At 40.7% G+C, this 26,582-nt stretch overlaps 3 protein-coding genes across 7 annotated transcripts; 1 reads left to right on the top strand and 2 right to left on the bottom strand.

Annotated features, from left to right (window-relative positions):
- On the bottom strand, window positions 91–627 carry LOC8070487. Its single transcript, XM_021450802.1, has one exon. It carries the CDS (start codon window positions 625–627, stop codon window positions 91–93), a length of 537 nt encoding a protein of 178 aa, XP_021306477.1.
- Window positions 3,068–6,886, bottom strand: LOC8067422 (pentatricopeptide repeat-containing protein At1g08610). 3 transcript variants are annotated; one of them, XR_002449049.1, is made up of 3 exons: window positions 6,613–6,886; window positions 4,373–6,382; window positions 3,068–3,594 (listed from the first exon to the last, which is right to left on the bottom strand). XR_002449049.1 is itself a non-coding variant. In XM_021450834.1 (2 exons), the coding sequence occupies exon 2, from the start codon at window positions 6,250–6,252 to the stop codon at window positions 4,495–4,497; it is 1,758 nt and encodes a 585-aa protein (XP_021306509.1). In that variant the 5' UTR covers window positions 6,253–6,382; window positions 6,613–6,886; the 3' UTR covers window positions 3,947–4,494. The 3 variants fall into 3 exon arrangements, 1 of the variants encoding a protein (XP_021306509.1); XR_002449048.1 differs by having other exon boundaries at window positions 4,378–6,382; XM_021450834.1 differs by lacking the exon at window positions 3,068–3,594 and having other exon boundaries at window positions 3,947–6,382.
- Window positions 8,839–26,393, top strand: LOC8067421 (exportin-4). 3 transcript variants are annotated; one of them, XM_002467038.2, is made up of 32 exons: window positions 8,849–9,148; window positions 10,174–10,261; window positions 10,648–10,756; window positions 10,848–10,946; window positions 11,508–11,550; window positions 11,946–12,017; window positions 12,112–12,207; window positions 12,335–12,568; window positions 12,634–12,817; window positions 13,686–13,797; window positions 13,885–13,971; window positions 15,028–15,166; window positions 15,577–15,667; window positions 15,793–15,855; window positions 15,944–16,053; window positions 16,197–16,301; window positions 20,214–20,287; window positions 20,482–20,557; window positions 20,723–20,956; window positions 21,334–21,405; window positions 21,904–21,975; window positions 22,067–22,131; window positions 22,215–22,317; window positions 22,387–22,518; window positions 22,602–22,745; window positions 23,475–23,582; window positions 23,665–23,715; window positions 24,112–24,189; window positions 24,276–24,389; window positions 25,007–25,203; window positions 25,351–25,420; window positions 25,627–26,393. In XM_002467038.2, the coding sequence occupies exons 1-32, from the start codon at window positions 9,062–9,064 to the stop codon at window positions 25,813–25,815; spliced, it is 3,498 nt and encodes a 1,165-aa protein (XP_002467083.1). In that variant the 5' UTR covers window positions 8,849–9,061; the 3' UTR covers window positions 25,816–26,393. The 3 variants fall into 3 exon arrangements, with proteins under 3 accessions (XP_021306409.1, XP_021306408.1, XP_002467083.1); XM_021450733.1 differs by lacking the exons at window positions 21,904–21,975; window positions 22,067–22,131; window positions 22,215–22,317; ... (7 more) ...; window positions 25,351–25,420; window positions 25,627–26,393 and having other exon boundaries at window positions 8,846–9,148; window positions 21,276–21,381; XM_021450734.1 differs by lacking the exons at window positions 13,686–13,797; window positions 13,885–13,971; window positions 15,028–15,166; ... (18 more) ...; window positions 25,351–25,420; window positions 25,627–26,393 and having other exon boundaries at window positions 8,839–9,148; window positions 12,638–12,811.

Raw genomic sequence — 26,582 nt, 5'->3', positions numbered from 1 at the left:
CCACATACAATTACTATAACATAAATTCCACACACTAATACATAAAGGTAGTGCCACATACACTGTCCTCACTAATACATAATGATCTGCTTAGTTTTCTGGAGATGGAAATAGTTCCTTGGCTAGATTCTGTAAGAGTTGTTCGTGCAGCTTCAGTATTGCTGGACTCATGTTCGAAGTATCCTTATCAAACTGTTGCATGTAGTTTTTTATCTTCTCCATTCTAACCTGCTCCTTTGATGCTTCTGCTGTTTTCTCCAGTGCACTAGCTCTCTTCAACATAGCATCATGAAACAAAACCATGTCTTCATCTGGCTGCAAGCCTAGGGGAGATTGTGGTATGGCCTTTCCTTTCCCCTTCCCTCTCATCCTAGCTTTTGCTTTCTTCTGCCCCTCAGGCCGCACTTCTTTGAATTTCTCCCCCTCGTCTGTGTCTTGGTTGGAAGATGAAGTGTATGCTCCAGATTCATCTACTTTTGTCCTTTTATTCTTTTCTGAACAATCCATACTAGGTATACTTCTGAACCATTTGGGTTCCTTTCTCAGAATCTTCCAGACATACTCAAGTGTAAATGGCTTTTTCTTGTTTTCTCTTTTGAATGCAGCATGTGCTTTGTCCATCAGCATGTATCAGATTCCCCACTACAATAGGTCATTCGACCATAGACTCCATTGAACTTGTTTACAGCTGCATTAATTCTTACCCAATGACTTTTGAGTTGTCCCTTTGACCTTCTTCTTGCACCTTCAGCCAGGCCCGAGTTGAATGCTTCTGCTATCTTGCTCCAGTAGGCCTCTCTGCTCTGATCTGTGCCACGAATTGGATCTACTGAATGCTTAATCCAGAGACTTACGAGGCGTAGGTTATCGTCCTCAGTGTAATTAATTCTCACAGCCCTCCTTCCTTCATCGGGGCTGCTGGCGCTTGAATATTCTTTTTCTTCATCTTGCTCCGGCTCTCTTATTTGTGATTGCGGGGTTGAGGAATCTGAGCCATGTGAAGATGCACCACCAGCAGCACCTACAACCATTCCACTTGGAAAGCCAAAGTTGGGTAATGGTTGAAAACCTTGATAACTTGGTGAAAACTGGGCATACTGTTGGAGGTTGCCTACACCACCAAAGGGATTCAAGTTGTGCATGCCATAAGTAGGTTGACTATGTTGGGGATAATGGGAGTGATTGAATGGTGGTGGTGGGGTGGGGAATTGAGTCTTGTTGAAAGTGTTGGGTGCGAAATTTGGCATGTGCTGGAAGAAGTTTGTGTTATCTGCTCTTGGATTTCTAGGATAAGTGGCGAGCAACCTACCAAAACTTCCCTCTGAGGGCTCCATATGAACTAAGAATATGAGTACTGAGTTGTTTTGAGTTTGCTTCTCTATTTTTTTGTAGGCTGTTGGAACGAGGAGGCAGGGAAAGATTGCTGGAAGCAGAGGAGGAGGCTGCTGGGAACAAGGAGGCAGTAGAGGATTGCTCGGAGGAAGGAAGCAAGCTGCTGGGGCTCCTTTTGAAGAAGCGTTGTGTTGTAGGAAGCAACAACGAACACTTTTTTTTTCAAGGCAACGGTCAAGTGACCTGCATTTCACTTGACTTCGTGTATTGCAAAGGACCGTTGAAATCTGAATGCTCATCTGCTCATGGCAGTTGGAGCCGTTGGAGCCATGCCATATGTTACAGTAATATATTTTTTTATTGCACAGCGGTTGGTTCTATGGCTGGGAGCTGCTTCTCCATCGAAACGAGGCCACAGTGTATCGTACTGGGTACGATAGCCGCATTAAATGTATAGGACCGCCTTCGACGCGTACACTGCGGCTGCTCTTAGGTTTCTGCTTGTGACGTGCTTTTGCTTAACCGGCAAATCCCTAGCTGATCGAAGTGGAACTTGCACTGTTTGCCGATCTCTAGCCACTTCTTACAGCGACCGACTGTAGACTTACCGATGGAGCAGCTACCGAGCCATAGGACGAAGTAACTGGCGGCGGACCTTTTCAACGCGAGTGGCAGCAGACTTCCTGACACACGAAGAAAGTCCACGAACGGATCGAGACCGCGCGCGCTGAAAAGTTTCGACAGTTGGGTCCACATTTTGGTAAATGACAAGTTAGATTTTGCAAAACTCTTGGAGATATCTTGTTTTTCTCCTTCTCATTTGCTTTTCAGAGTTGACAAACTTCAACAAATGGCAAAGAAAAATGTCAAACTATTGGAGATAGCTTGCTATAAAAGCGCGCGCATACAGTATGCCTAGCCTATTCGAGGCGTACATAAATGCCAAGAAAGGAGGAAAATTTATCAACTTGCTATAAATGTCAAGCCCAATTGCCAAAATAGAAGATTTTGAGAGTTTTAGTAAAAAACAAGAATGTCAAACCTATTTGCAAAACTGTTGAAGCTAGTAACTAATTATTAGCAGGACATTCAGATCTACTAGGTGGTTAGATAGTTGATAGAAGGTGCATGTTTGGACTATTGCTGTAGTAGTACGCCTTCATCAATAAACTAATCGGTAGCAACTTCGCTAGCTGATACTACTTCATACTTCCTCTATTCTATTCTAAATATATAAGACGTTTTAGCTTTTATAGATATACTCTCTCTATACTCGTAAAAAAAATCATTTAGGACAATGACACGGTCTCCAAAGCCTAACTTTGACTCCTTATTTTTATAAAAAATATTTATCAAAAAATAATATATGTATACTTTTATAAAAGTATTTTTTAAGACAAATCTATTCATATGATTTTCATATTTCCAAATTCAACAACTTAAAAATTATTCATGATTTATATTCCCAATATTTGACCAAAACTTTGTCCAAAACGACTTTCTTTATGGGTATAGAGAAAATACATTATATCGATATATAGTAATAGAAAAGTCAAAACATCTTGTATTTAGGAAGTTTATTAATAGTCTTGTTCTCTTGAGCTTATTTACCGAACCTGTCAGTCATTCAATAGTGTTTTTTCTATCATAACAAATCAGCGAACAATAAGCTATGATAAAATAGACCCTCAGTCGTTGGATATTCCAGCAACTAATTTTTGGGCGAAGATAAAAATGAATCTGGACACGGAGGTGCAATTGCAGCAGATCTTTATGACAAATTTGTGCAGTGGAGACAGGTAAGGCAGATGTTTGGGCATCAATTTGCAAGATCTAACATTTTAGGAGGAAGGCTATAGGTACAACGCGAGGACAACCTGACTAGTGACTACCCTATACAGTTTTGCAAGAAGCACTGACTGCCAATCCTCTAGAAACACAGGAGGCGGCCATCTTTATTTAGAGAATCAAGGTTCAGTTGAGGTTGCTCAACGAGCATAAAAAAGAACTTCGATGGCAGTGGGGGAAGCCATATAAATTCTAATGGCATTCAGGGAATTTACTCTGCAATCCATCATCAGCCAATAACCATGTTTAGTGGCATGCAGAACTATAGCACGGAACCTCGGTATCTGAACAATGCTGCTGCTGGTGAGACAAAAAGAAATGCGGAGCATGACCTCCACTCTATGCCATGAAGGCATGAACCATCAAGAAATGCATCATGGTCTGGTTCTGGCCAACATCTTCAAAAATATGGACCTGAAAACAACAGCACGATAGTCTGTGACCCTGTATGAACATATGTACCGGCTTTTTTTTTTCTAAAAGGGATCATGGAGTATTATGGTACAGAAGTGTCGAAGCTATCAGGAAGCCCGTCCTCTTTTTTTTTCTAAGTATCAAGAATGCAGCTTATTCTTTCTGGAACACGATCTTAGCTGACTTTACTTTAACAGAGAAAAATGACAGGCATGAATTATTACTTTGAGACTTGAGAGCTAAAGCATTCGTAAGGTCTTGATGTTTCACATATACATACATAGTCACATGTAACTCAAATCCAGCGAGAAATACAGCCATCTAAAAAAGAATATAGTGCAGCGGTGCATGCAATGCAACAGATTTAGATATTGCATGGTAACAAATATGGCTTAGCCTGACTAAATATAATAACTCAGTTCTAGTGACAATGAACACAATACACAATGTGGTTGAGAAATAAATATATTTACAAAAAATGATACCCCACCATGCAAATTGTCTTGTAAGTTTGATTCACATATTCTAATGTTGAAAACAGAAGTGAGACATGCGCTGATGATACAGATAAAGGAAAGTGTGCTATTGTATAGAACCGACCATCCAAGCCTAGTCACTCATAGCACATGAGGTTCTAGAAAATGTTTATAAAGGAATGCTAAGAAGTCTCATATGAGACTGAAAAGGCAGGAACCATGTCACGACTACCGTTCCATCCATACCCATTATGTTTGCAATACAAAAAACCACCAAAACAAAAATAACAGGAGCAATGTACCTTACCGAAGACATTATGCAGATTGTGTGCTGCAAAACTTCCAGGAATTATCTGCTATGTCAGCTGACTCGTGTGTTCTATCACTTCCATGACTCTGACATGAGGATCTTGCAATCCAGCAACTAGCTGCTCAAAATAAATTGGGAAGCCTCTTTAAGAACCTTGCTCTGTACTAGCTCCTGGTGTAGAATTTGAGCCTCTTTAACCCGACCTGACTTGGCAACCCTTGTGACTATAGACAGATAAAATGCACTCCTGTGGTTGACATTTCTTGATACCATTACTCTTAGTATTTCAGCAGCAGCTTCAGTGTTACAACCTTTGCACAATGATTGGATCATCATGGAAAATGTAGTTGCTTTAACCTCAAAGCCGAGAGCAAGCATCTGATTCAAAAGCTCCAGTGCTTCTTTGGCCATGTTCTTCTTACAGAAACCCATAACAAGTGAACCATAAGTGACATCATCAGGACTGATCCCATCAACAGTCATTTCATCGAATAGAGTCATAGCATTAATAACCTCACCCTTCTTTGCTAAAGCATCTATGAGGGTGTTGTATGTAATGCGAACTACCTGGCATCCATTTTCTCTGATGGAATGAAAAATCCCAAGAGCTTCTTCAACCATTCCCCTTTTAGAGATGGCATTCAGAAGTGTGTTGTATGTCACTATATCAGGAAAGCATTTCTCGTTCACCATCACCTCTAGAACATCAATTGCCTGATCCAGATATCCATACCTACAAAAGTAGTTTATAAAGATATTGTAGGCAGTAACATCAGGCTTATGATTTGCCTGCTTCATGTGTGCAAGCAAATCACCCACTTCAGACCATCTTCTCTTGTCACAAAGGGAATGAAGTAAGATGCAATAGGTTGTACCATTTGGCTCAAGGCCTTCAGCTGAAAGATGAGTTAATATCAACTTTGCATTCTTCAAACAGCCTGCTTTGCATGACACACTGATAAGAGTGTTGTAGCTGACAACATCTGGTTGACATCCCTCCAAACCAAGTTCATCTAATACTTCCAGAGCCCGCATAGGACCACATTTTTTGCATATAAGGTCAACAAGTAAGGTGCTTGTCATCTCATATGGTGGCCAACCTAATTTTAGCTGCTCTTTCCAAAAGGATATTGCCCTGTCATACATATGATGGCTGCACATGCACCTAATCAAAGTATTGAAAGTGATGCCACTAGGAGAGCAACCAGTAAACCTCATATCCTCCAATACTTTCATCGCAGAACTCAGCTGCCCTTCACAGCAAAGTCGTGCAATCAACATGTTGCAGGTGATGGTGTCAGGAACCCCACCTGAAAGCACCATGACCTCAAGAACATGCCTAGCTTTGTTTGTCTTACCAGTTCTCACAAGGCCACGAATTAATCTAACACAGCACTTTGAATCTGGAACCTGGCCATGTAAGACCATCTCATCGATGACGCGGCAAGCTTGAATGAGCTTCCCATTGTTGCAGTGCCTGCGGAGGCTGTCAGCATAGCACTCGGCTTTATGCTTTGAAAAGTATGCCCCATTTGTCGCCTTGTCCGAGTTATGATCCAAGGGCCTTCTTGGTTTTAGTTGCTCATTCAACAGCCTTCTCGGGTTAGCATCCAAGGATGGAACAACCTTCTTGAAATCTGCAGTTGCTCTGCCACTTCCATGGTCTGCACTTGCATCGACAAAAACATCCCGCAATCTTCGGTCTGGTCGTACCACCGCTAGCTTAGTCTCATTCTTCTGCTCAGTCCTACTGGGATAATCCAAAGAGACAGCATGTGCTCTTATCCGCAAAGAGCGCGCAGACGCGTTTACGGTTACTGGAGCAGACCAAATACCGCATCCGCAGCAGCTTATATCCACAAAATGTGCCATTTCCTTGTGGAACAACCAACCATGGCAAGATCTAATTGCACGGAATTTAATTTGAGAAACAACGCACTCCGCTCTTCATATAACTCGCTCGAACTAGAGGAGTTCCCCAAGCAATCCCTCAAATTCCTTCCTGCACAGAGTAGATAAGGCGAAATTAGCGCCGAATCAAGGGAAAACACGCCCTAAGCACAACCAAGCAGCAAATAAACCCAACTAATTTCGCCCGGACAAGCGTGTAAAATCTCTTTGACAAGGGGGTACACCAGTGTTGGCACAAAAACTATGAAATGCGAGGAAGGAAAGGTAAAAAGACAGCCTCCACAGATGCTTAGGAGCTCTAGCGGATTACAGCGGGAACACCTGCGACGCTGGTGCACAAACGGCACAACGCTTGGAACGGAGTTTCACGCGGAGGACGGCCCGAAGATCTGAGATTCTTCGTGCAAGGACGAGCTCCCGGGCAGGAGAAGTGGCGGCGCGGCGGAAGGTGGCGTTGCGGGCCGGAAGCAAGCACACGAAGCGAGGTTTTCGTCTGAGAAGTGCGGGGGACGCCGGAGAAGCGAGAGAAGCGGTGGTGGTGGAGTTGGACTGGCGCGGCCGCCCGGAGGTGGCGCAGCGGCGTGTCGCACTGTCGCCCACCAGTGGAAGCGAATATCGGGTGGGGGGGGGGAGTGGGCCGGCCTGCGCGCCGCGCGCGTGTCGGCTGCGCTCTCGAGGGGCTCGGCCCAGGGTGGCCATGGCCCAGGGAACACGAGTCGGGTTGGGCTTTCCGTTTGCGCGCTGCCAGCCCAAGAATATGACGTGCTGGCTATATGGGCCGACAGGTTGCCACTGCGCTTGGCTTTCCCGGCTTTTGAGCCGCATCCTGCTGGAGCACTCCAGCTTTTGTGTCTGGTCCTCGCCTTTTCTGAGTTTTCTCCTTGAAACATGAAAGTTTTGGCTTCACTTTTTTTTTCCGCTTTCTTTTGCGGTAACCTTTGGTTTGCTTTTGGGACGACTCTTTCTTGGAGACAATATGTTAAATGCGATTTGTCAGGTTTGGAGGTAATTTATCAAACGGAAATCCTTCCGATCACAGACGACTGATTTGATGGTTTGCCTTGAACTATTTGGACAGCTGAAATATCATCTTTATACAATTTTTTTTTTGTTGATTTATTTGGTAGGAGATGCATAATTTAGTGCAAATGTACAAAGCTGAGCTGGCGCCATTTTATCTCTTTGGATATAGTGGATGTGCTCGAATGCTCGATATTATAGCTGTGGCTGGCGCAGGTCATCGCTACAATGATTTCAATGTAGCCATGGCCTAGACAATCTACTAACACTTAATGTCCTCTTTATTTTTTTATTCTTAATGTTGCCCTCTATTGTTTAGCCTTTGAACCCTTTCTTGTTTGAGATAAAATCTTAGCGTATTAAATCTTTGTCACCCCCTTGAGAGGGACATGTGCATTTGCAAGAGCTAGGTGTGTCAGTAGATTCATACAAAACCTACAAAGTGAATAGAGTAATAAAATAAAACCTAAAAACAAATACTCCTTTTGGTTTCAAATATGGTTTGTCTCCTTTGAGTCAAAATTTGTTTAACCTTTCTCAACCACGGTAGCGGTACATAAGCTCACACACTACCTTTGTGGCCTTGTTTAGTTCTAATTTTTTTTGCAAAAATTTTTAGATTCTCCATCACATCAAATCTTGTGATACATGCATAGAATATTAAATATAGATAACAAAATAACTAATTGCACAGTTTGACTGTAATTTACGAGACGAATCTTTTGAACACATGATTGGACAATATTTGTCAAATATAACCGAAAATGCTATAATATTCATTTTGCAACAAAATTTCGAACTAAACAAGGTCTATATAAAGCACCTTCGAAAACGTAAATTATATATAAAAAAGTTATATAGATGGATAATATATGCTTGATGTCTGCAATACTTTCATCACACATAATCAAACAGTGTATTTTTACAAAAACTGTCAAAGCATCGTATTAAGGCCTTGTTTAGTTCCCAAAAATTTTACAAAAAAAATTAGATTGTACGTCACATCGAATTTTGCAGCGTGAAACATTAAATATAGTTAAAAAATATCTAATTCTACGATTTATCTGTTAGTTTATAATTAAATAATATATATTATCAAATACAAATGAAAGTGCTACTCCCTCCGTCCCAAATTATAAGTCATTCCAAGAATCTTGGAGAGTCAAAGTTTTTTAAGTTTGACCAAATTTATATAGCAAAATAATAACATTTTTGGTACCAACCAAGTATCATTATATTCTTTGTTAGTTATATTTTCATAGTATACCTATTTTATGACATAAATCTTTATATTTCTCTCTATATTTTTGGTCAAACTTGAAAATACTTTGACTCTTCAAGATTCTTGGAATGACTTATAATTTGAAACAGAGGGAGTACCATGTCTATTTTGTAAAATTTTTAAAATTAAACAAGACCAAAGCCAACAGTGGGAGCATTAAAAAAAAAGGAAATTCGCTGGCACTTGGATCGATGATTACACAGCGCTCACAGCGCCAGCAAAGCACGCCGGCTGCGTCGTCTCTGTTCCACTTCCACCTCCGCACCCGGACCCAGGGCCCCCAGAAGACCAAAAACCGCAAAACTATCCAGCCACCATTCATCCCTTTCTCTCCTGCTGCTCTCCACCTCCGCCGCCTCCCTGCCCTCCGCAGCTACTCCACGCCCGGCGGGGTGGCCGCTAGCCGGCGGCCAAACCCTAGGCGATCGCGGAGAGCCCACCACGCTTCAGGCGCGATCAGCCGCCACCATGCAGGGCTTCCCCGGCGGCGCCCCCGATCCGCAGCAGCTCCAGGCCACCATGCTCGCCATCGAGCAGGCCTGCTCCCTCATCCAGGTCCCATTCCGCAGCCCACACCCTCGTTGAAGAGCTTGAATTCCATGTGTTCCGTGCTTTTAGCACTTTGCTCTCGGTGCCCCGGTGTTGTTAGATTCGGAGAGCGCGCGCGGACTTGTGCTTGCCTTGATTGTGCTCACGCCGTTGATGATTTGCCTAGGTTATGCAGATTTTACTGCACTTTGATGGTTTGCCTGGGGGACTTGATTGAGTGTGTGTGGCGTGCTCTGTTGATCAGTGCTTCTCTGTGCATTTGGTGACGGGATCCCGTTTGAATGCGTGTCAGATGAGGTTTCGCCACGGATTGGTTGTTTTGTTGGACATTTGAAAATTTTAATGGTTTTCTTAATTTGTTTGTTTTGGGCACGTTAATTGATTGCTTAGGAGTGAGGTGTTAGTACCTCAATGAGTTCTAACACATTTTATGTTAGCGCCTTAATGACTTCTAGTACATTTGAAAGTTGGCTATGAATCCCGTAGATGCTGGTTAATTAAAAGTTTTTTGTCTTGACATTGCGTTTCTAAAGCATGTAATTTCTATGCTAGGGAATAGTACTGTTTCTACAGGGTGGCTTTAGTGATATTTTGTGACACATTTATTCATTGGATAACCTGAAGTTCCTCATTTCAGATTTGGGAATCTGCTTGTGGCAATTGAGCTATCTATTAGGACTTAGGAATTAGGAGGGCCTAGTAGAACTGTGCTGTGCAGAGAAAGACACTGTCGGAATAGCATTTGCTGACCCTTATTAATCTATCCCCAAGCTGTTCTCAACTTTTTCCACTTCTTGTGTGATTATATTCTTTTATTTTGACCATGGATCCTTAGTTTATTCCGTAACATTAACCAAGCTGCCCAAATTATGTGAAGTTTTGTTACAGAGTGTCTTCCTGGTATCTGTGTTTAGCTTAATATATGGAACTGTCATGGTGCTAATGAACATGCCAGTTTTCTTGTAGAATGCCATCTATTGCATCTGTGTTGATTTAGCATCTATCCTTTTTGACAATGGGTAATTTTGCAGCTGCACATGAATCCATCTGAAGCGGAAAAGGTGATAACTTCGCTGCATTCGTCTCTGATGCCTTATCAAGCATGCAGATTCATTCTTGGTATGCTGTTCTCTTGCTATGTACCTAGGATGAACTAGAACTCTTTCTCAACAGAGCAGATATATCCATTTTTAAGCTTATAACTGACTAAGGTTAGGACTTACTAGCAGAAACATATCGCAATATGTATTAGTTATGTTGTTTCCATATAACCTGTGTACATGTTGTTTCCATTTTGAAGGGAGATACATTTTTATTTGTTTGTCCGAATTGTTGTTCCGCAGACTGCAAGTAATAATAATTTACCCCATTTATTATTTGTTATTTTGGGGCTTTTGTGCTGAAAAAAATAATTATTCTGTTATTTTTCTCATAAAAAATAGTTAAGCCTCTCTCTTCTAGTGTTAAGATACTCGAAAAGAGCTGAAAACATTATATTCTCCCAGAGACATCGCAAATGCCTAATGCGAGATTCCAAGCTGCTGGTGCAATTGGTGATGCTGCAGTAAGGGAGTGGGGAATCCTTACAGATGACAACAAAAGAAGCCTAATAATGTGAGTTTTTCTTTTTGAGGGTGAAAACTTGCAATTAATGTGGGATCATCACGTTTTTAGCGTTTACTATAACTTTTTCTATCATTTGTAGATATTGTTTAAACTATGTTATGGAGCATGCAAGTTCTCCTGATGGCTATGTGCAATCGAAAGTTTCTGCCGTGGCAGCTAGATTACTGAAAAGAGGCTGGTTAGTTTCTATGTTTCTACCTACTTTAGAAGTGTAATGTCTAATACATCTGTTATGTCTTATCATAACATGTTCGCTAGCTTCAATTTACTCATATTTTTTTATTTGCCCTTTGTTCCCTGAGTTTATGTGACATGGGTATGAAAATGATGGGCATGCTGCATTCATATTCATACTTATATATTTTTTCATTGCTTGGGTTGCTGATTTGGATGTGGTTTCGTTCATGGAGTGTTTTGCAACTCATGCACACAATCTTTCCTTAAGATGAGTTCACATAGTAATGGGCTGATTTGTTATTTTAGTAATCTATTTATTCGTTAATTCCTGCTTATCTCAGACTGGACAGAGGTTGGATATGGTGTTTGGCTGGGTTGTTTGCACATGATTGTCCAAGATGATATACACAATAGGAGACATCTTTCCCTGAATCCCGATCATGAAATAAACTATCTGTGTTTTAGCCAGTGCACTTGAAGGCGATTGATTGCTCCAGTACTTTGGTTGTTAAAGATTTTTATGTTCAATTTATATTTGTTTTGACACGGAATATGTCCACAGGGTTGAGTTTTCAGACCAAGAGAAAGCAGCTATCTTCTTTGAGGTATGTACTTCTCTGTCAGATGGCAGCTACAGCCTTACAAATCAGGATTAGCCTAATATTTTTGGTTGTGGATCTTTATGCAACATTGGTATACTTCATCCCTTGTTTCTTCATTGGTAACACTTAATAAGACAACAATAAAAAAATGTAGCATGAAGAAATCCAAGTTGCTATAACTATAAGTGGATCAACTTGATGGATAAGATGTTTTTATTCTTATATTATTTTTTTGGAACTCTTGAACATTTTAGCAAACATAGCACCTCCAACTTCATCACTGTTTCTTTTTGTTTTTTTTTCTTTCAAATTGTCCTTTGTATTGGAATTTTAATCAATCAAGTCGCACACTAAATTCCTGTATAACACTGTATTTGTATGTCTGATAATGTTTTCAGGTTGAGCAATCCATCCGGGGTATTCATGGGCCTAATCGACAGTTTGCTGCAATCAATTTCCTGGAAACCTTGGTATGCCAATTTCTTGAGGCCGATGTGATTGGTTCTAACATTTTTCTCTATCCTTTTCCAACTGATCTCATACTACATTTTATGTATGACCTAGGTTTCAGAATTTTCTCCTTCAACTGCTTCTGCTATGAGCCTGCCTAAGGAATTTCATGAACAATGTGAATACTCACTCGAAGTGCAGTTTTTGAAGGTATTGATCTTCCCATTACGTAGAAGTTTTGGCAGGCATCCTTACATGAAAATACTACAGCTGTGTTATGTCACTTGAAGTCTTGAACCCTCGGTTATCATTATGACACGCTATTGTCTTTTGCAAGGATTTTTACTGCTGGGCACAAGCTGCTGTGTTCAATACTGCTGACAAAATCTTGAATTCAACTGTAACAATACCTGACGAGAGAGCATGTTCAGCAGCATTGCGCCTGATGTTTCAGATACTAAGCTGGAATTTCAAGCATACTGTGGAGCATGAGAGTTCAGATGCTAAGATAAATTCTGGCTTGAGGATTGATACGATAAATCTGAAGAAGTTTGAACGTTCGTTGGTGAAGGTATATCCTAATTACTTGCATGTTTGCTCCATTTCAGTTTATAATGTTTGCATTTTCTATTGTAGCCAGGGTCTATGTGGAGAGAGATTCTAATATCAAACGGACACCCTACCTGGGTTTTGAACTTTTACACCACCTTGCGCCAAAAGTACTCATATGATACATTGTGGGGTGATTCTCCAATTGCTGTCTCTTGCAGACAGCTTATAGTGCAGTTGTGCTCCTTGGCAGGCTCAGTGTTTCCTAATGGTACATACTTATTCCAAACAATCATTATTTATTGAAGATCTGTGAAATGTTCCCTTTCCATCCATAAATTCTGGCATCAGCTTGATTTTTACCTGATACCAATACTGTTTACTACAACCTCAGACTACTATGAAACACAATCCTAATACTAGACCTCCGTAGTTTCTTATATATATATTTTTATCACAGATGGTATCCTAGTTAGACCACCATTACCAGCAGCACCTGCATACACATTATGAGGTTTGGGGGAGTGTATACAGAAATATGCAGGCGTGGTTCCTCATACAATGAGGAAATAAAAATATGGACATGCTACTTCCTCCAATTGCAAACATTAATCCATCTAGGTTTGTCTAAGTCAAACTTCTCTAACTTTGATTCACAATATTTATGAAAATATATCATCTTAATGAAAAGAATCGTATATTATAAAAAAATGGTTTCATAATAAATCTATTGATGTCAATCGTTTGTTGTCAACCTATATAAATTGTTAGATATTGATTATCAAAATTTAAAAGAAGTTTGACTTAGGGTTAACCAAGATGGACTTAAATTTTTGATTGAAGGAAGTAGAATTTATGCCCACAACTGCCCAGTTTGGTGCTATTGTCAGACAGAAACACCTTGGGTGGTTGCATGTGTGGTGGGTGGGGATGGGAGGGAGTGGTTGATTCTAATAGTTTGAGGTTGCAAACTAGACTGTTTCTGAGTTTGGGTTTGAAGAACGGAGGTTAGTGTTCAAGGTTGGAAGCTGAATCTTTTCTTTTAGAATTTACATATTCAATGTATCACTGGAAAGCATGTTAATGATTTACATGTGATCTCTTTTATGTAATATTTCCTCTTTTCTTTCTATTGCCAGATAATGGGGATGCACAGATTAAACACCTTATGCTGATATTATCTGCTGTTGTTCTATGGATTGAACCTCCTGATGTAATTGCAGCATCGATCCGAAATGGGGGAAGTGAAAGGTTCTCTCAGGATCCATCTTTGCAATCTTGATTTAACCTGAGGAAAAACTTGAGAAATGCTGATGCGAGATATTCACTGTTTTGCAGTGAGTTCATAGATGGTTGCCACGCCCTTCTTTCAATGGCGTCTTTAACTACTGGCTCACTTTTTGACAACCTTCTAAAGTCAGTAAGGTCAGTTTCTTGTACATTGTCTAGTTCCACATTGCAACTTTGGTGACTTAATTCATCCCTTGTACTCCTACATATTAGTCAATTGGTCCTCGATGTGACACTAGTCTGTCCAATCTGTAAGATGGTGTCATAACCAAGATACTATAGCTACATCTCTCATTTTCCTTAATGTATCTGGCTCTTTTTGTAATAGTGAAAATGCATATCTTATCTTATCTATGACTCTTATAAAGTTATAATCCTAAATCCCACTAACTATTTCTCTAAGCATGCAAGCTATCCACCTAAGCAATGCGCTATCATATTCAATTAAAATCCACTAAGTAAAACCTCAATAACTATTTATCTCAACATACAATGCACTACCACATATACAATTAAAATCCAATAGCATACATGACAACTATAATGTCCATGTCAGCAAGACAAATAAGTATAGTCCACATCACCATACTACACAATCACTAATCCGCAATTCCCGCAGCAACGCGCGGGGTATACTCCTAGTACTCCTATAAAGCTAAAACCCACTACCTATTTCTCTTAACATGCAAGTTGTCCAACTAAGCAACCCACTATCACATAAAAAATCCACTAGCTCATGCAATTGTAGTGTCTACGTCAACAAAGTCACTATATTTCTAAGCTAAACCCCACTACCTATTTCTCTCAACATGCAAGTTGTCCAATTAAGCAACCCGCTATCACATACAATTAAAAATCCACTAGCCCATGCAATTGTAATGTCCACGTCAGCAAAGTCACTATATTTCTCTCAACATACAAGCTTGCAACTAAGCAATGCACTATCACACAACTAAAATCCACTAGCCATACAATTGTAATGTCGATGTCAGCAAGACACATAAGTATTTTGTTTGTCCATGTCATCATGCCACGCAATCCACTAATCTGCATTCCCGCAGCAACGTGCGGGGTATTCTTCTAGTTTTGAGTATATTCAGAATATTTTGTACACTTCGTGCCATTTATTATTACAATATCAGGTAGACTGAGATTGCTATTCTCTTTTGTTTAACATGGACATGTTTGCAGGCCTTACGGTACAGTTAATCTGCTTTCTGCTTTGACGTCAGAAGCTGTCAAGTCCGTTCTGAATAACCAGAGTGAAGAGGAAACATGGGGCATAGATTCCCTTGATATTTTGTTAGAAACATGGAATGTGATTCTGGGGGTACTTCCCTTGACCTTTGCACCAAATTTGAAATATGTTTGTGTCATTGCCTTTTTACACAACTTAATTAAACACTTATTTGCAATAATCAGTTCAAAATTCCAGTGTGATATGATTGTTGCCTCTGTTTTTTCTCATAAGCTTTGGTAGTAATTAGCATGTAATAACTATTGGTCACATTTTTACTCTTTTATTGGATTATATGACTGTATCTAGACATAGTGTATATCTAAGTGCATAACAAAAGTTATGTATCTAGAAATGCTAAAACGTCTTATAATTTGGAATGGAGGGAGTAGTTTATATTGCACTTTGTTCATTGGGTTTCATCCTTTTTGTTTGTAAAGCTCATTCATCCCTTTGTTTATTACATCACCATGAACTACAACATAAAGTTTTTGTTTTGGCAGGACGTAGATGCCGACAAAAGTCCAATCTCAGTTGATGGAGCACTTGCAGCTTCAAGTTTGTTTAAGATCATTGTGGAGTCACACTTGAAGGGTACAAATCTCTTTATATTTCATTTAAATGTAACCTCAGATTTGAAGAATGTTACAGATGTTGTAAAAGATTTTCTATCTTGTTTACATCCTGCATACTGATTACTCTTATTTTCTTTGACGTAGCTGCTGCTGATTCTGCGTTCGAGGATACTGATGATACTGAATATTTTCATGTTTCTGTTTCAAGTATGCTTAAATTCCACAGACAGTTCATCTGTTCTAGTATCTCTTTAACTCTTTTGGATTCATCATACTAATGAAGTACTTCTTCCAGAACGTGATGAGCAGTTAGCCTTGTATGCTCTAATAGCACGTGCTGCTGCAGACACTACTATTCCATTTCTTGCACAGTTGTTTTCAGAACGATTTGCCCGGCTAAATCAGGTCGTCTTGTTATCTTGTAATTTACCTCATTTATTAAGAAAGGAGAAGCTACTACGCTACTCTGCTACTGTAGCCTTGTACATTCTATTGTTTTAAAGTGGTGCTGTTTTTGTAGTTAACATTTAATAGATTTTTCTTAGCAGAGAAATGGTGAAAGTGATCCTACTCAAACACTGGAAGAGCTCTATTGGCTGTTGTTGGTTACTAGTCATGTCCTAACTGACTCAGGCGAAGGAGAAACACTACTTGTAACTACTCTAAAGCTTCTCTTTCTTTACTAGCATTTACAAAGCCCTTTCTGTACTCATGTTTCTCTTTCTTTATTAGCATATCATGAATGCCCTCATTGTTCTTCATATCATCTTTTCATTATTTCTGTAGCTCAGTTTGATTTATTTCACATGGTTTCATGTGTTAGATATATACACGCACACACATTTTCCTTCTAGTTGGAGTGGTTTTCTGCATTTGTAACACTTGTACATCTAGCTCTTTGGGCCTGTGAATAGTACATTGAGTTGCCATTTCCTAACATGGTATCACAGCCTAGAGTTAGGTAGATTCACACCTTGTTGTGGTCGCGCTGCCAGTGAGCGTTGCCAGCCAGCAACTCCACCTGCATCTGCTGTGCTCCCTGTGGCCCCACGTCAACATGTGCCTACCCGTGCACCCACACTTGTGGCTGCCTGCCCACTGCCCCCGTGCACGCCGTGCATGGCACTGGCCATCGCCGCACGCTACCTCCCACGGGCCCGTGTGCACGCCCCGCTTCCGCCTGCGCCTGCCCCTGCCCTTGCCCGTGCTCTCTTTGTCCACACTTCCCCTCATGGTCGCACACTTCTTCTCTATGTTGATGACATGCTCATCACACATGATGATTTTCGGTATATTGATTTTGTGAAGCAGCGCCTCGGTGATAAGTTCTTGATGTCTGATTTGGATCTCCTCAGCTACTTCCTTGGTCTTGAGGTCTCTTCCACATCTGTTCAGAACACCTTTCTCGTGCTGCTCTCAATGATCACCCACTGTCGATACTCCTATGGAGCTTGGTGTTCACCTACAACCCACTATTTTTTTTTCTCGGACACAGGAGAGCTGTGTATCAATATATTAAGAAGAAAAATAGGACAAGAACCCATGTGAATGGACACAGACAAACACAACCACAAACAAACATGAACACCCACACACACCACTCTATTGTTTTTCCTTGTGTGCCATTATAAAAGTTCAAATTCCATATGAGCCACTAAAAAGGTTTGGGTGACTCAAGTGACATTCATGAAAACTTTGTTGCCCTCCATGCCGCTTCCGTCACATTTGCCTCTAATGGTGTCAAACTGTGGTAATGTGGTGGGAAAAATCCAAAATGCCCTCAGGTCTTAATGCCGTGCAAAAGTTTCTGGGTCCCTCCGGTGCCACTAGCCGGTCGGCTATTTTGGTGCCAAAAACCTGCTTACGAAGTACACAGAATGATGCAAAAGTTTTTGGCACCAAAAACTGCTTGCATTTAAGCAGTATTTTGGGTTAAAGTACATAGAATTTGATGCATGTAAATGCTGAGTACCTCTAGCCAGTAACTGAAAAGCTTCGTCCCGTCCTCAAGCAGATGTTGTTCCTCCGATCAAGATGCACTTCGTCCCCAAGCAGATGGTGCGATGGATATCATAGACAATGGCTCCTCAGCGCCCTCGACACCCTCGGACAGCTTCTTATTGGAGACGACACCCTCGCCCCATGAGCCGCTCCTGCCTTCCTTGTCGGACTCGGCATGTGTGTCCCCATGAGGCCAAACTGATCGAGTCGCTCCTGCCCAAGTTCCGGTACGTGGCAAATGTGACGGAAGCGGCATGGAGGGCAAAGTTTTCACGAATGTCACTAGAGTCGCCCAAACTTTTTCAGTGGCTCACATGGAATTTCGAACTTTTATAATGGCAAAAGTCTCGTGATTACATGCGTGCCTGTTAAGACTGAAACAAGCGACCAACACACCTTCATGAGACGCACCAGTCAAAGAAGAGAGGCTATGTGTGCCTGTTATCTCCCAAATATGCTGTTCATCACTAGTAGCACTGAGAGCTCTTGACATGCTAGGAGTCGCTCCATCGAATGCGCAAGCATTACAATGTGTCTAGATAATCCAAGCCCCTAGCGTGACCAGAGAATTAATCCCTTTCTTTTGGTGTTCTGGAATTATGTGCCAAGATCTATCCCATCAATCATCAAACTCCGTATCAGCTGGCTGAGGTGCAATTTGTTGTAACCCGACATGACGAAGGATGGAGTACCAGTGCTGCCTTGCAAAGGGGCATGATACTAGGAAATGGTTTAGGGGTTCAGGAGTTTTCTCGATCTGCATGAGAAGATCCTTTTAATGCAATGCCCAGGGGCTGTCTCCCCCCTCCTCTCGAACAATGCAGGAGAGCTGTGTATCATTTCATTAAAAAGAAAAGGTACATAATTGGGGGGGGGGGTTAAACCCTCCTAGTACATACAACCTCGACCAATCCGGGGGCTATCTTACCCCCTACAGGTCGAGTTTTTTTATTGTCTTCTGTTCCTGGTCACGTAAGAGGCATTGCTCAGGATGGCACAGACCATGAGCGCAAGCTGATCAGCTGTCCAACATCTATCATGAGCTACAAGCCACAGAGAAAAACTTGCACTTGCCAGGACCCCAACTTCTCCGAATTCATTCCCATGGCCTAAACTGAATTGCTCTTTGAAAAAGATACTCATATCATATGCCAAGTTTGTTGAATATTGACCAAAGGAGGATAAGCGCCATTTGTGCATGTCTTTTACATCAGTCTGCAGCGAGAAATCCATGATGAGATCCCAAAGACCAAGGTACTCCATTAGAGCTCCAATTGACGAAGCTCCTCATGCATCTGAAATCCATAGGTATTCATTGAGAGCTTCTGCCACCGTTCTTTTCTTGATATTTCTCTTGACCACCACGGAGTGCAAGGAGCGATGTCTATGATATGCTGCCCATGTAACCATCTATCTTCCAAAAAAGTGTGCTTTCCATCCCCTACCTGGATTGGAAACATGCCCCATGGCCAGTGTGACTCAGTTTTTTCCAGCCATAACCAGCGCATTCAGAGTGCCCGTCCTAAGCTTTTCAGATCTGAGATGCCCAATCCTCCAAGCTCTCGAGGGCGCTTCACCTTTACTCAAGATAAGGCCCCTTCACCTCTTTTCTTCCACAACCCACTGATGCTGAACCACTGAATGATGCAACTCACTATTATCAGCTAGTTGGGAGCCTCATCTATATTGGGATCACTCATCCTGACATTTCTCACTCTTCATATCCAGTTTGTCTGAGCTCCTACCCAGCTCCACTATGCTCACGTTCTTCGGGTTCTGTGACACCTTCGTGGAACTAACTCTCGCCGCCTTCTCTTTCCTCACTCCAGGTTACTCTGATGTGAAAATGGATAGTGATCACTCTGATCATCGCTTCCTCTTGGCTTATTGTATGTCTCGATTGTCTGGAAAACCAAAAAGCAGACCGCTGTTTCCTGTTCGAGTGTTAAGGTTGATCTCCGTTCTATGGCAACTGTGAGTACGGAGGTGACATGACTACGATGGTTTCTCAAGGATTTCAGTGTGCCTGTTACTGCACCAAGTCTCTCTTTTCACGGCACTGGTGCCATCAATATTGCTCAAGATCCTGTGAAGCATGAACTCACCAAGCGCATTGGAGTTGATGCTTCCTACATGAGATCGCAGGTGCATGATCAGGTTGTGACTCTCCATGTGCCTTCAGAGGTTCAATTAGCTGATTTCTTCACAAAGGCACAGACGAGGGCACATCATAGCCTTTTACTCTCCAAACTTAGTGTTGTAGATCCACCATGAGTTGGGGGAAGGGGTGGGGTGGGGAGGTTATATTTATACATGCAGATGTATTTCCCCTCTAGTTGGAGGGTTTTTTCCTACATATGTAACACTTGTACAATGTACATCCCTTTGGACCTGTGAATACATTGAGTTGCCACTTACTAACATAATGCACCAATTGTCACGTAATTTTGCAAACTATATTGGCATTGCATTCTTTTATGGTTTGTGTCATTTATTACTTCTATAAGCTAAGAAATATGTCTTAAAGTTAAAAGTTCTCACTGTTGTTAATTAATTTTGAACAGATCCCTGAAGCATTACAGGCTGGATTCCCTAATGTGATTGAAGCAGCACAGCATCCTGTTGTTACACTCTCCTGGTGAAAATCTTACCTCAATCTATTCCCCTTTTTATTTCATTGAAATCAGGAATCCAGTTGTTTTTAGTGGGAAGACAATTGGTTGACCTGTAGTTTTGGGGCCAGTTGCAGCTCTGATAACCCATTTGACTGTATTAACAGTATTAATACTGTTGTATCAATATAATGTGAATATTTGTCTCTTGATAATGCAGGTCTATAATAAATTTTTCCAGGCAGTGTCTAGATCCAGGAATTAGGGCAAAATACTTCAGTCCACGACTAATGGAGGTATTTCTCTGTACTGTTATCTATCGTCCTCGTTTTCTTTATGTAAAAGAAGCCCCTTTTGCTCTGGACCTAAGCTAACCATTATTTTCTGTGAATGGTTCTTAGACATTGTTTTATACTTATTTTAGAAAGAGGTTGTCTTATGTTCTTTATTGATGTTGGCAGGCTGTCATCTGGTTCTTGGCCAGATGGGTTGCAACCTACTTAGTGCCACTTGATGTGAGTAGAGGAAAAGTAAGCAGAGAAATTGATAGTGAGGGTACAAATGGATCCCAACATTCCAGAAAACTGCTAAACAGTTTTGCTTGGGAAAATAACCAAGGAGAGCTTGTTCTTGATTTTGTTGTTCTCATTTCAATGTTAGCACTTACTACATATCAGGGAGAAACTGAGTTGCAGGTAAGCTTCGTTTTTACTTATTAATCATGGTGGAATTGTGCAGAGTGCCCAGACATGTTTGCCCCAGTTCAATTTGCAGTGCCTAATGCAAAAATTGCTCTTGTGAAACATCTTGATCTTTTGATTTCATGATATCTTTGATGTGACTTTAGCCTTATCATTCCATCATACTATACGATTGATCCAAAATACCAAATACTGCATAACTTGACCAAGCTCCCACAACTTTCAAGATTTCTCACTAGATTGTTTTCATTAGCGTTAGACAAGATAAAAGTTTCGGTTATCCCTTATCGGTTGCTTTGATTCCTGTTCACAGACACTGACATGCCAAGTTTCGGTTATCCCTTATATGTTGCTTTGATTCCTGTTCACAGACACTGACATGCCAGAAGCTACTTGCTACAGTTGTTCGCCGGAAACACACATGCACTTATCTTGTTCAACTGGTAAGCCCAAATATACTGCTACAATCAATGACAACTTACTGATGCTTGCATTTTCATATAGTACAATGCACATTAGTTTGAGCACACAAAAGTTCGGTAGCGTTTATGTCATCTGATGTACAGTAATTGCATGTTTTAGTGAACACATTCCAGTTCAGTTATTGTTTCTTACCTTTTTTTTAAGACAAGGGGGAGCTGTGTATCATTATATTTAGAAGGAATTATTGATTCTTATACTAATTTCTATATTTTTAAAAAACTAAAATATTAATGACCAAGAAGATAGTAATAATTGTAAAGAAAGGACTATGCTGGTAACGGTCACAAAGCTGTGACTTTCAATTTCCACATGCACTGCATTAAATGTGTTACCTAGAATATCTTTGTACATACTGCTTGTTTCTGTCTGAACAAGAAAAACATACTATGTTGTATTGATTGCTAAAACTTTTTTGTTTTGTTTTCCTAATCTTTGTGGTGTTCCATGTACCCTTTTAGGATTCATGGCGTGATCTTACAAGAGCTTTTGCAAGTGGACGCTCTTTGCTTTCATTGAGTGGACGTTTACAAGTAAGTGATGTACCATGTGCAAATCATGTTGGTCTACCCTATGGCTTCATATTTTTGGAGATCTTATGCTTCTATTGCTATTTTTTTACAGAGATCTCTAGCAGAAACACTTGCCTGTGCTGCTTCCTGCATCAAAGATCCTGAAGCATCTGCACAGTAAGACTATTGTTTACTTCTGGCTGTTATTCTAACAAACAGAGATGAGAGGTTTAACAGTGCCTGTATTTATTCCTTTAAAGGTACCTGAGGGATCTAATGGGACCAGTGGCGGGGTGCCTGGTAGAAAATGCTAGCAGAAGTGATCTAAAATCTGTGGCACAGCAAGCAGATGTTGTTTACATGGTAAGTATGTATGGTCTTTGCTTTGTGCTCTTTTAGAGAAGAATAAAGGAAATAGGTCAATGGTTGTAGGTCTGTTGCCTATTGGAACGACTAAGAGGCGCTGCTAGAGCTACTCAACCCCGCACTCAAAAAGTTCTATTTGAGATGGGTCGTACTGTGATGAACCCACTTTTGACTCTTCTGGAGGTCTACAAAAATCATGTAATGTTATTTTTCAAGCATTATACTATAATCCACAAGTGAACGTTGAAGATCATGCAACTAATTTTTCCCCATCCATTTAGTCCTCAGTCGTATACATGATACTCAAGTTTGTGGTGGACTTTGTTGATGGTCAAGCTGTATTCCTGGATTCTAAAGAAACATCAGCTTTGGTGAACTTTTGCTTGCGACTTCTCCAGATATACTCCTCTCATAACATTGGGAAGGTCAGAATATGAGTACTTCTATTTTATTCTGTATCGTAATATTCCTTTTTTTTTGCCAATGTGACTGATGACTCTGACTATTACTATTCTCAAAGAAATGATGTCAGCCATTGTAGTAACTTCATGATACTAATTACATTTTCCTTCTCTTTTCTGTTGTTACCCCTATCTCACCATTCAGAGCTTCCCTATGCCAAAAAACATTTTAAGCTTGTGCTTGTGCTTTTTTTTTTGTTAATTTCTGCAGAAATACTGATCTCCTTAGTGGACTCTATTCATAGAAAAAGATCCAATGAGACTGTCCAAGTGGTGCTAGTGCAGGTTTAAATAGTCATTTAATGTTGATAACTTAAGTAAGGACACTCCTTAAATAAAGTCAGCTAAAGACATTTTCCTGTTTTTATTTTTGTTTGGCCTCTGGTGCTTTGTGTGCTAATTTCTGCAGAAATGCTAATCTACTTAGACATGGAAAAGATCTAACTGGAGATGTTCAAGTGACACTAGTGCAGATTTATTTAGTCATCTAATGTTGATAACTAAGGGCATGCCTTGAACTTGAATAAAGGCAATTAAAGAAATTAACGCGAGTGCCGAGTGAGCAATATTGCATTAAAAAGGTTAAATATGGCTTGCAGTTTGTATAGTTTCCCAACAGCAATGCTACCATTTTTGTGGTGCTTGTAGATAATTTTCTTCAGGGACTGACCCTATGGTGTCTCTATTTTCTAGGTAATGCTCTCTCTTTCTTCAAGTCTGCGTAGTGAGTCACAAGCAGAAAAATATAAGGATTTGCGAGCTTTGCTTCGTCTTCTGACAAATATATGCTCGAAGGATTTGGTAACTTTTGTTCTGTTACACCCTGTTTGTTTAATTTGGCCAAAAGTTCTGCATAACTAATAGACACAGTTGTCAAGTGCAGGTTGGCTTTCTGTCTGATTGCGACGGTGAAGGTTCACCTGATATTGCAGAGGTACGCAGCTGATGTTTATTGCAAAAAAAAGTATGTAGTTACTGGCCTTCTATCTTTCCTGTTGAGTGTCGGGTTGTTGAGACTTGTAATCCCCACAGCAAACACCAGAGCCTTCATTCGTCCTTGGCATTTTTAGCCAACTCCTCTGTACTTGGGTTCATAATAAAAAAAAACCTTGAGGATACAGATTGACAAACCAATGCAAGGGTCAAACTCTGCTTGTTTTGAAACCGTAAGGTGTTGCATTCTGCTAGCTGTTGTATTTTCCATCCAGGGAAGAAAAACTTACTGAGGTCATATAACTTATTTATTTAGCCAAGTGTATTGCTATTTATTCGCATCGAGAACTAACATTAATTAATTTGAAACATAATAACTGAGATGTTACCTTCACAGGTTATCTACGTTGGCCTTGATATTGTGACCCCCTTGATATCTTTGGACCTTCTGAAATACCCTAAACTTAGTCGTGATGTAAGTCCTTTTGAGTTTTCTCCTTTAGTTTTTGTAATAGAGGATAATAGCAATCAAATGCTAATCTTAGTCTGGTTTCTTTGCAGTATTTTGTGCTTATGTCACACTTGTTGGAAGTGTACCCGGAAAAGGTTGCTCACTTAAATAGAGACGCTTTTACGAGGATTATTGGAAGTCTTGACTTTGGGCTCCGTAATCAGGCATGTGCACTTTCTAAATTTGCATGAACTCAGTTTTTCTTTTTTCTTTTTTTTGGTTAGCACCACTAAGTTCAGGAATTTTCTGAACGGAACAAAAATCACTCCTATATGTTCTAAGATTTCGGATTGCAGCAGCATAGCTTGCAGTAATCATGGTATAGTTTCTGCATATTGATTGCAGCCACAGAAGAGTTGGTAGCTCTTGATCCTTTGTTTCACTTCAAAACTTGACTGTTGTGCTAGGGAAGGCTAGACAATTAGTTTGTGGCCTTCCATTTATGTGAGTGATACAACTGGTTCGTTTTTGAATGGCATTTAGAAATGAAAAAGATTAGCTTGCCCTGAATGTCATATATTTAAAAAACGAATGGAACCTTGGACATTTTGGTGTTATTTTTCATGCTTTTTGTCACCTTTTGTTTGAATTATGACCATGCGTTTCATGTTAATATTATCAGTCAAATGCAGCTCACCCCCATACTCCATTCACTTCTGGCGTCTCTTATAAATTGAACTGTGTGTCATATGCTCATTGTTTGCTGTCCCACACCATTTACCCTCTAGTGTGAATTTCTGTTCTTCAAGCTGATATAGTTCAGACTTTTTGTCTGTTGCAGGATAGCGATGTTGTTGAGAGGTGCCTGGCAGCAGTAAATGCTCTTGCTTCATACCATTTCAAAGAGAGATTAGGAGGGAGAGGAGGACTGAACTCGCAGCTCATGGAATCTGAAGGATCAAATGGCAAACTGCAGGAAAGCATATCAAGTCACTTCTTGAGACTTCTATTGCAAATATTTCTTTTTGAAGATTTCAGGTGAGCTCTGTGTATCAGTTATTTGATTTTGATTTTGACTGCTTTGAATCTTAAGTGAAGTAAATTTTATTTGGCATAATTGCCAATTATTTAGTAGCTCTAGTTTTATATAAATTAAACTTCTAAGCTGTCAAGCTATTTTTGCAGATTGGAGTTGGCAGGTTATGCTGCAGATGCTTTGCTTCCTTTATTGTTCTGTGAACAGGAGTTATATCAGGTCCCTCCCCTTCCCCTCCGATCTGAAAAATAAGTACTATATTATGCATATTGTAATCTCAGTAACCTGAAGAAAATGTTATATCAATAAATTGGAAGCTAATGCTAAACTCAGAACTATTACATCCATTTTATTCTGTAATGGACTGATAGTCATCAGATAGAGCACAAACCTGATACATATCCTCACCTTGATTTTATCTGCAGAGATTGGTCCATGAGTTGCTCGAGAAACAGCAGAATCCTACCTTGAAATCAAGGCTGGCAACTGCGTTCCATAACCTCACAAGTTCAAACAATCTCTCAAGCTCGCTCGACCGGCCAAACAGGCAGAGATTCAGGAAAAACCTCCTTAGCTTCCTGGTGGATGTCTCAGGCTTCATGCAGATCAAGTAGATGCGATGGCATGGAACCAGTGATGTTTGACCGGTCAATTAAACCCTGAGTAAGCACTTCACCATTGTGGTAGGAGTGCATGTGGGCACCACATGGCGGTGGATCGACGAGAGCGAGGACTGCCATAACAACAACTGTCTTGATCCAGTAGATCTTGAAGGGCTAGTGTCACCAGAAAAGATAGGGAGATGGGCTATTCTTAGGGTTGGCATTCATAGCACGTTTGCTGGACAATATGGAGGCGTCTCTGGCCATGAGATCGTCGTGTAAATGTGTTGGTTAGACGTGCTACACAGAAACGGTGGGAATTTTGTTGTGGCGACTCGTTTTGTTATGTCCGGCAGTTTCCCACAAACAGGAGAAGGTAGAATTGGTTGTAGCTTGGTAGCTCGAGATGTTGAGTTGATGTAAATACTGCTTGACTTCGACGTGTCTCATTCGCAGGAGGAGAAAGCGTCACTGCTTGCTGTAACTACCAGATGGGTTTATTACTCTTTCTCAAGACGTCTTTGCTGGGGTATTTGCAGCCAAATGTTGAACTGTATGATTGCGAGAGGTTTTCAATCTTATGTACCAAATTTGGCCTGGAGTTATGATGACACCGAGTGCAGATACAGGCAACAGGTATGAGGCATGCCAAAACTGGCGGGCACCACATATGTCTCGGTGGGATCACAGCTGCACCGGCGTGATACAGAATCTCTAGGCTTCAGCAGCACTCCAGTCCAGTCCATACCTCACCACTGGGCAGCCTGTGCGTCGGTGCC

The sequence above is a fragment of the Sorghum bicolor genome, chromosome 1, assembly GCF_000003195.3.
Source record: "Sorghum bicolor cultivar BTx623 chromosome 1, Sorghum_bicolor_NCBIv3, whole genome shotgun sequence".
Lineage (NCBI taxonomy): Eukaryota > Viridiplantae > Streptophyta > Magnoliopsida > Poales > Poaceae > Sorghum > Sorghum bicolor.
The sequence above is the reverse complement of the archived record's forward strand: the minus strand, read 5'-3'. Positions and strand labels throughout refer to the sequence as shown.

Bases quoted from the DNA above. Each gene is read 5' to 3' on its own strand.
- LOC8070487 (XM_021450802.1), bottom strand. From the start codon at position 627: ATGCTGATGGACAAAGCACATGCTGCATTCAAAAGAGAAAACAAGAAA.
- LOC8067421 (XM_002467038.2), top strand. From the start codon at position 9,062: ATGCAGGGCTTCCCCGGCGGCGCCCCCGATCCGCAGCAGCTCCAGGCC. The intron at 13,798-13,884 runs GTTCTCTCAGGA...ACTGTTTTGCAG, and splicing joins CGAAATGGGGGAAGTGAAAG to TGAGTTCATAGATGGTTGCC. The intron at 16,054-16,196 runs GTCGTCTTGTTA...TTTTCTTAGCAG, and splicing joins GATTTGCCCGGCTAAATCAG to AGAAATGGTGAAAGTGATCC.
- LOC8067422 (XM_021450834.1), bottom strand. From the start codon at position 6,252: ATGGCACATTTTGTGGATATAAGCTGCTGCGGATGCGGTATTTGGTCT.